At 33.1% G+C, this 8,887-nt stretch overlaps 1 protein-coding gene across 2 annotated transcripts; it reads left to right on the forward strand.

The window, feature by feature from the left end:
- Positions 1 to 4,769: 4,769 nt before the first annotated feature.
- On the forward strand, positions 4,770 to 8,667 carry LOC115975938 (transcription factor MYB114-like). Of its 2 annotated transcripts, none has more exons than XM_031096996.1 (3): positions 4,770 to 4,888; positions 5,182 to 5,311; positions 8,142 to 8,667. In XM_031096996.1, exons 1-3 carry the CDS (start codon positions 4,771 to 4,773, stop codon positions 8,635 to 8,637), a joined length of 744 nt encoding a protein of 247 aa, XP_030952856.1. In that variant the 5' UTR covers position 4,770; the 3' UTR covers positions 8,638 to 8,667. The 2 variants fall into 2 exon arrangements, with proteins under 2 accessions (XP_030952856.1, XP_030952857.1); XM_031096997.1 differs by having other exon boundaries at positions 5,182 to 5,304; positions 8,142 to 8,250.
- The last annotated feature ends 220 nt before the right edge of the window (positions 8,668 to 8,887 follow it).

Consider the following 8,887-nt stretch of genomic DNA (forward strand, 5'->3'; position numbering starts at 1 on the left):
AAAAATATTATAAAATTATTTTTATATTCATTTTCCCTCATTCCATTCCCTCCTCCCAAACGAGGGCTTAGTCCCTCAAGTCTCTACTTCTCTCTCATCTCTTTGCCTCTCTCCTATTCACTCTTTTGTCCCTTTCTTTCTCTCTGACTTTCACACTCTCTCAAACCTCTCTTTTTGACCTTATTAGATCCATTAGGAGTGGGTTTCATTTAGGCAAAGAGTGGGTATTGTTGGTCGAATCTACAGCTAGGTTCCATCCGCCAAAATTTGTTGGGAGTAGATTTCATTTCAAATCGATATAAGCAAAATCTATGTAAGATTCTAAACCTTCTCTTAGAATTTTAGTAAATCATTTTTGTTTTTAAAAAACAAAATATAAAGTTCCTAAATATATATATAAATATATATATATATATAATTCTAAATATAATTATAATAATAAATTTACATTAACAACTATTATAATGATCACATTTTATATTTGGAAAAAGAACATTATATTAAATATGTCCATACATTGCATGAATTAATGAATAATATTTTATAATTTTCAAAGTGATAAATTGTGTATGATAGATGATAAAGCGATATTGGCGATGGATTTAAATAATAACCCATAATTTTTTTTTTATAACTTTTGTGTTGTATTTATATATACTTTAGTCGGTTAGACATTAGACTATTATGTGTCAATGTCCTTTAACTTATACTACAAAGAGGGATTTTTTCCCCCTTTCTGACGTATGAAATGGGACTGCTAATTTCTAATGGGTCATATATCACTGTAGACATGTTAGTCTTCTTACGGACCAATGTCACCAAACATCAATTTTTTTGTTCTGTTCTGTTCTGTCCTCTCTCCTTTATATTTTATTTATTTATTTTAATATAGTTATTTATTTTTGTGATGTTTTAATGTCGATACAAATACTACCCCTGAATTCAAAGTGAAAAATAACAAGTGATTTATTTCAAATTTTGTCTTATCAGAGAAGTCAATATAGAATCACATCTTCTTCTTTTTCTCTCTCTTAGAATAGGAATTACAGCTGAAATTGTCAATATAGTATCGGATGCGATGTTTTTTTTTTTTAAATAAAAAAATTACATGTTTGAATTATATTTTTTCCTTGTAAGATTAGCAAAGAGATTGAGTATCATGAACTGCCATATCTTTAAGCTAAAATGAATTAAATTCCATGGGTGCTCGTATGGTCTCGAATCTCCACAACAAAGTCACCGCAGTCCTCTACAGTACATGGTTGTGGTTGCAACTTGCAATATAGGCAGCCAATGGTCCTTGGTTGTCTAAGTTTTCCTATAGACGTCTATCAATTATATGTCTGGAAGGGTTTAACCGTTAGATAATGCTAGTCATTTACCAATGCTGTATGATAACAATTAGAGCACTTGCATCAATCCAGCAAAATTTTTTGCCTATTTTACATTAAAAACTTATTTTTTCTATTTAACATTATCACTTTTTTGAAGTACTCACATCAGTTCATCTATTTTTCAATCCCCTCTATTTAAATAATAATATATTTTTTAAAATTTTTAATTATTATTTTATATTTTTATTTTGTCCCTATCTTTTTAACTTTTCTTTTGTACTTATCCTTTTTTCTTTGTTCTTATCTCATCTCTCAGAGACTTAGACCGATCTTTGTCCTTCTTCTACTTCTTTCTTCTTCCTTTCACGGTAAACTCCTCCTTCTTCCTTTCCTCACGGTCAAATCACCTCCCTCCACAAGCATCTTCTTCTTCCTTTTCCTCTCATGGTCAAATCATTTATCCACCACAAGCACCAATCTCCACCACAAGAACCACAAGAATCAAAACCCAAAAGCACGGACTCCATCGACCCACAAGCATCGATCTTCACTGCCAACACCAATCCACAAGCATCAAAACCCATTCTTGTCGACCCACAAGCACCAATCTCCACTGCTAACACTGTTTCACAAGCATCTAGACCCATTTTTGTCGACCCACGAACTCTAATCTAGTGCCACCATCACCGATCCACAAGCAACCAACATCAACATCGATTTGTCTCTTTGTTGGTTTGTTTGCATGGGTGTGTTTGTGTATCTTTGTGCTGATTTGTATGTGTGTTTGTGTTTGGGTGTGGGTGTGTTTTTGTTTGTGTGTATATGAGGAAAAAGACAATGAGGAGAGAAGTTAGTTTGTTTTGTACAAAGAATAGAGAGAAAAAAAAAAGGCACAAAACGTGAAATTAATAAAATAATGGTATACACTAGCTACAGTAACCGTGCATATATGCACAGTTACTGTAGCAAATGTATAAATATATATAGTTTTAGAAGGACTGAAGTAGAAGATTTTTGGGGTAAAATGTGCAAAATTTGTTGCTTTTTGTATTTTGCAAATGTTTACATCTACTAATATGGATGCTCTTACATTAAATGTTACCAATAATTTCACATGTTGAAGAGGGTGTATGTGTTATTCTGTGTCTACAATAACGCTCTAAATGGCAAGAAAAATATATATTTTTTTGGCATTTTTAACCTTGGCATGCATCCATAGTTCAAATCTTATATATCTCAACACCGCACACCCTTGGTACGATGGTCACTCCACAAGTATAAGTATTTCTGGGGTGTGGGGGATAAGAGCTAGGGTTCAAGAACCACAAGAACCATTCATATCAACCCACAAGCACCAATCTCCACCACAAGAACCATAAGAATCAAAACCCACCAACACCACAAGAATCAAAACCCAAAAGTACGGACTCCATCGACCCATAAGCACCGATCTTTGCTGCCAACACCAATCCACAAGCATCAAAACCCATTCTTGTCGACCCACAAGCACCAAAACTCATTCTTGTCGACCCATAAGCACCAATCTTTGCTGCTAACACCGATTCACAAGCATCTAGACCCATTTCCATCGACCCATGAACTCTGATCTAGTGCCACCATCATCGATCCACCGATCTACAAGTGACCAACACCAACACCGATCTGTCTCTCTATTGGTTTGTCTGCATGGGTGTGTTTGTGTATCTTTGTGTTGATTTGTTTGTGTGTTTGTGTTTGTGTTTGTGTGTGGGTGTGTTTGTGTTTGTGTGTATCTGAGGAAAAAGATGATGAGGAGAGAAGTCAGTTTGTTTTACATAAAGAAGAGAGATAGAAAAAAAAGGCACGAATCTTGAAGTTAATAAAATAATGGTATAAACTAGCTACAGTAACCGTGCATATATGCACGGTTATTGTAGCAAATGTGTAAATATACATAGTTTTAGAAGGACTGAAGTAGAAGATTTTGGGGTAAAATGTGTAAAATTTGTTGCTTTTTGTATTTTGCAAATGTTTACATCTACTAATATGGATGCTCTTATATTAAATGTTGCAATTAATTTCACATGTTGAAAAGGGTGGAAGTGTTATTCCGTATCTACAGTAACGCTCTAAATGGCAAGAAAAATGATTTTTTTTTTTTTTGGCATTTTTAACCTTGGCATTCACAGTTCAAATCTCATATATCTCACCACCGCACACCCTTCGTGCAATGGTCACTCCTCAAGTATAAGTGTTTGTGAGATGTGGGGTGTGGGGGGCAAGGGCCAGGGTCCAAGTCTTCAGGAGAAAATTTCATACAAATATACACTTAGATTTAGTTAGAGTAGAAATTTTATCTTGTATAAAAAAATAAAAAATAAAAACTCATATATCTCTTAACTATTGAATTATATATATAAATAATGACAAAATTTAGCTACAAAATTGGGTATAGTCTAAAACTACAACCTTACTCAATATCATTTATATCATTTGTATTGCTACATATTTTGAAAATCTAACCATTAGATTACCAATTCTTTATGCTCTTAATATACATATCAAATTTCGTGTAAATCGGATATTATTTACTATATGATTTATAAGATTATATTTTATACATAATTTTAAATTACAAAAACTTGCAATTTTAATAATTTATTGATGACATAACTATTGATCTTTAATTTTTTTTAGAAATTTTGCAAGTATAAATGATATAAGAAGAAAATGTAATCTAATGGTGGATTTGTCAAAATTCACCTCCAATAAAAAAATATTGAATAAAGTTATAGTCTTATGCTACAACAAATTTTATAGCTAAATTTTGTCCTATAAATAATGAGTCTCTAAATATTAAGTTGATAGATTTTTCTACTTAAAAAAACTGTTGATAGATTAACAAACAAGAACTAATTAATATATGTACTTAAAAAAAAGAGGTTAAAATAACAATTTCAGGCTTACAGCAAGTTTTAAGAGTATAAATTAAACATATTCCATATTTGAGAGTACACCATAAATAACAAGTTTTAATAGTTGAGGTACAGAATTAATAGTAACCTTAAATTAAGAAGATATAAATAAGAAATAAAAACCAACCATTAGGAAGAAATTATATATAATGTTTAACCTGAGTTTCCATTTTCCAACCCCATCGCATGTCGCTCCACAGCTGCCCCCACGACTCACCTCGTAGCGAAGCCTGGAACACATATGAAAGTTGTGAATATCGGGGACGCACGTCAACGTCAATAAAAATTTTAAATGTAGGAACCCTGCTTACTGTGCTGTCTACCGTATAGATATAAAGGGATACATAACTGACCAGAGTAAAGCGTATACCCGAAAAAGAAAAGTAAGTGCAACCCCACTTGAACTTAATTACGCTTTTTACTAAAAGAAGAGTGCCACTTTACAAACGTGCCTTTTACCGAGTTGGGAGGAAATGTTTAACATGGAGGGCTCTTTTGGTGTGAGAAAAGGTGCATGGACTGAGGAGGAAGATATTCTACTTAAGCAGTGCATTCAGAAGTACGGTGAAGGAAAATGGCACCTGGTTCCTGTCAGTGCAGGTATTATTTTAGAATCTAGAGTGGGTGAGATTGATTTCTCTTTTTTCTTTGGCAAACCAAGTTCCTTTGTTTATGTCTCCTCTGTCTTTATTTTTAGTCTCTGATGGTTTATGTAAAAATGATAAGAAGCAGCAACTCACAATATGCTATATTAGAGTTGTTGCGAAAATCATGATTAAAAAAGATCTCTTCTTGAGTAATTTAAAGAAAAACTAAGCTATGTTTTAAATAAATAATGCAGTATTGGCGGAGCTTCTTATTTTTTCAATAAATATGTTTCATGCATTTTGCAGGCTTAAATAGATGTAGGAAAAGCTGCAGACTGAGGTGGTTGAACTACCTGAAGCCAAATATCAAGAGAGGAAACTTCGCCGCAGACGAAGTTGATCTTATGCTCAGGCTCCATAAGCTGCTAGGTAACAGGCAAGTCTCGCTAGCAAATAATAATAACTCCAAACACAGAATGTCATTAGTTAAGACTACTGCAACTTACTGAAGATACGAAAACCATTAAAGAACCAAAGATTAATTAATTTAAAATTTGGGTGAAAACTAGGACAACTAATTCCAAGCTCTCTCCTTTCTCAAAAAAAAAAAAAAAAAAAAAAAAAATTCCAAGCTCTCTCTGTCTTTCAAGTTTTCTTTAGAGCTCTTTGTGGGAGGAGAAGGAAGTGAAAAGATGTCATCATAACCATGCGGACAACAACTATAATTATTAATTAATGGTGATGCTTAAAAAAAAAAAAGTTATACTAGAGAGCAGGGGCGAGGTAGAAATTTTCTTTTGGCATGTGTATGAGATGTTTTAAATAAAATTAGTGGTACCATATATTGGACTATGAAGATTTATGCATCTAATTTAGAAATAGATGTGTTTGTCATACCAAAGCTTACTTAAATATGGTTGTCTTAGTTTGTTAGTATGAAATACTAAATATAATTAATGAATTAGACTATCAATTGGATTAATAAATAAGAGGAAGAAAAAAAAAATTATTATCAACCATAATAGAAATAGAAATTGAACTTAGATAAAAATGAATAGAATTTGATGTAAAATAGTAATGAAAAAGGAGAAGAAGAAATGGAGGAGTAGAGAGAATTTGATGTAAAATAGTAAGGAACACTTTCACCGTGAGTGATGAGATAGATGGAAAATACAAATTGAAAAGGTGCAGTAATAACCTTCTATAAAAGGAAGCTACAGCCCAATAGTAAAAATTATACAAGTTGGGCTTATTTGATGATGTGTTGGAGGAGGATAGATGAAGAAAGACTAACAAAAGGTCAACATAGTTGAATAAATTTGAATGAATCAAGGAGACTTGGGGGGCTAATTAGTTTCATTTGGAGGGGTCAAATCTGACAAAAATTATTTAGGGCCTATTTTTTACCAACTATAAAAAAATTTGAACATTTTTGGGCCCCCATAGTATAAGGTGGCTCTGCCCCTGCTAGAGAAGAGGATTTAAATTTTGGATTTTTCTAGTTGGTGATGATGTCTGTTACATTTAACTGTAATGTTTTTTGTTATCTTAGAGATGGGAGGCAGAGCCAAGTATTGGTCCAAGGGGGCCTTGGACCTCCTAAGGTTTAGGAAAAAAAAAACTTATATATTTAAGGTTGATTTAGAATTTGAGCCTTGAAAAATTAAACTCGGCCCCTTGAACTATAAATAGTCCAAATAAGAACAAAAGTTAACTTAAACAATAACAAAATAGGCTGAAGAACAACAAAACTACCGTAGGGGATCATGTTATTTTGCCATTTGATCTTGACGAATTCTCTTGCTATAAAATAAATAAATAAATTTCTCTCGCCATACATGAATTTTTTTTTTTTTAATTAATAGTCCTATGAGTTCCTTGACATTTATCATTATATAGCTAAAACGGTTAATATAAGAAAGATGCCTCCTTTAATGGCCTCGAACAATCTGGCATCCTTCTTAATCCTCATTTTCTATAACATTAGGACAAAAAAACACATTTTAGATATCGTTACAACACTCATCCTTTCTACATCACTTCCTACAACATTTTGAAGGCGGGTTGATACCCATTGATGTTCACACAATAATAGATTACCTTCTCCAATTAATCATAACCACGAGCAATGAAAAAGGAATTCAATGCACTTGGAAAGACTCATACATATTGTTTGGTTGATGTAGCTCTAGGGAAATCTGCTATTGGACGTCAATAGGCATAAAAAAAATCAAGACTCATTTTGATGGTTTTTTTTTAGCTATACATTCAAGTTAAATGGTTCATATAAGAAAATGGGATTATGAATAGACATTTGCTCTTGTTTCTTATCTCCTCTGTGTGCTCACACTAAAGTTGTTACCTTTCGACATTGGCTATTCTTTCAAATGGATATAAAGAATGACTTCCTCAAGGTTATTTAAGTAAATAGGTCTCCATGTAGCCTCTTCCTAAACTTTTACATCCACACCATGAGATCTATCGTCTTTGTCGAGCTTATATGGCCTCAAGAAGACTTCTTGGACTTGGTTTGCTAAGTTCAACTCCACAATTTCTTTCCTTGGTATTCTACCAGTTCCTATTATTTTATCCTTTTCATTCTTTGCACTAACCATGACACTATGTTGACGACATGATTATCACTGAAGATGCCTTAGACAGTTGGACAGTATCTTGAAACTCAAGCAATTTCCTAGTCTACAAATTTAAGACAAGATCTCGATATGCTTAGTTATTTTCTTGGAGTTGAGATCTCTTTTTCTTTAGCTTGTTACTATCTAAAAAACATCAAATATGCATTGTATCTTCTATCTCATAATAGACTCACTAACAGCAAAATTGCTAACACTCCAATAAAGTCCAACACTTGTTTTACCCCACAAGGTGGTTAGTCGTTTTGTGATGCCGCACTTCACAGCCAACCCATTAGGAGTCATGTTTAATAAAATATAATTTTTCACTCTCTTTTATTTTTAGTTTAAATATAAAATTTGATGATTGTGGTAATTATTAGTAGGAATTCATTAAAATTGTCCTAGTATACTGAAGAGTATGATTCTCAAAAAAAAAATAAAAAAAATAGTATAGAGATTCTAGTTTAAATACAGCTCCTACCTCGCTAAAATCCTAAAGTCATTTGCCACTAATTTTTTCCCTTATTGTTTATGCATGATAACATGGTCTTCTAACTTCTTTAGTAAACAGATTACAAGTTAATCAATAATTATTTGAACTTTTTTTTTTACTTTTTTTCCTTTTTTGTATAGATGGTCACTTATTGCAGGTAGACTTCCGGGAAGAACAGCTAATGATGTGAAAAACTATTGGAACACACACCTCCTCAAAAAGGGAAGTTCACACATCACCAAGCTGAAAGAAAAGCCCCAAGATATGGTGAAAGTGAACGTAATAAAGCCACAACCTAGGACCTTCTCCAAAAACTTAACTTGGTTAAGTGGGAAACCTGCAATTGTAGGAAGCTTTAAAAAAAAAGAAGATATCAGAGACATATCTCAAACACCAATGCAATCGGAGAGTAGGATTAACTGGTGGGAAAGCTTGCCAAATTGCGGGGAACTTGATGAGAGAGCAACATGTACGCAATGTGGCAGGTTGAATGAAGTGCCCAGAGAAACCTTTTGGGCGGAGGGAATAGTACCAGAGGCAAAAGTTGTGGGGGACACTCTAGATGAGGATGTCCTCAATTATTGGGGTGACTTATCTCTTGATATGGACCTTTGGGAGGTTCTCAAAGCAGAATAGGAATAATCATATAAGGCAAAAAAAAAAAAACTTGTTTTATAATGTACGTGTGTATAAAACATACTACTGTGTAAAACAAACACCGCCCCTAGTATAATAGTCTCATTATTGATCCAGTGTTTTTCCTTATTATTATGTGTGGAGATTTATGAAATAAAAGGACTAGAGGTGGTGTTTATGACAGTTTAAAGTCCATCTTTATGTTTCCAATGTACAGACAGTTCCTGTACTGAATTCGTTCGTGAATATA

Source organism: Quercus lobata, chromosome 2 (assembly GCF_001633185.2).
Source record: "Quercus lobata isolate SW786 chromosome 2, ValleyOak3.0 Primary Assembly, whole genome shotgun sequence".
Lineage (NCBI taxonomy): Eukaryota > Viridiplantae > Streptophyta > Magnoliopsida > Fagales > Fagaceae > Quercus > Quercus lobata.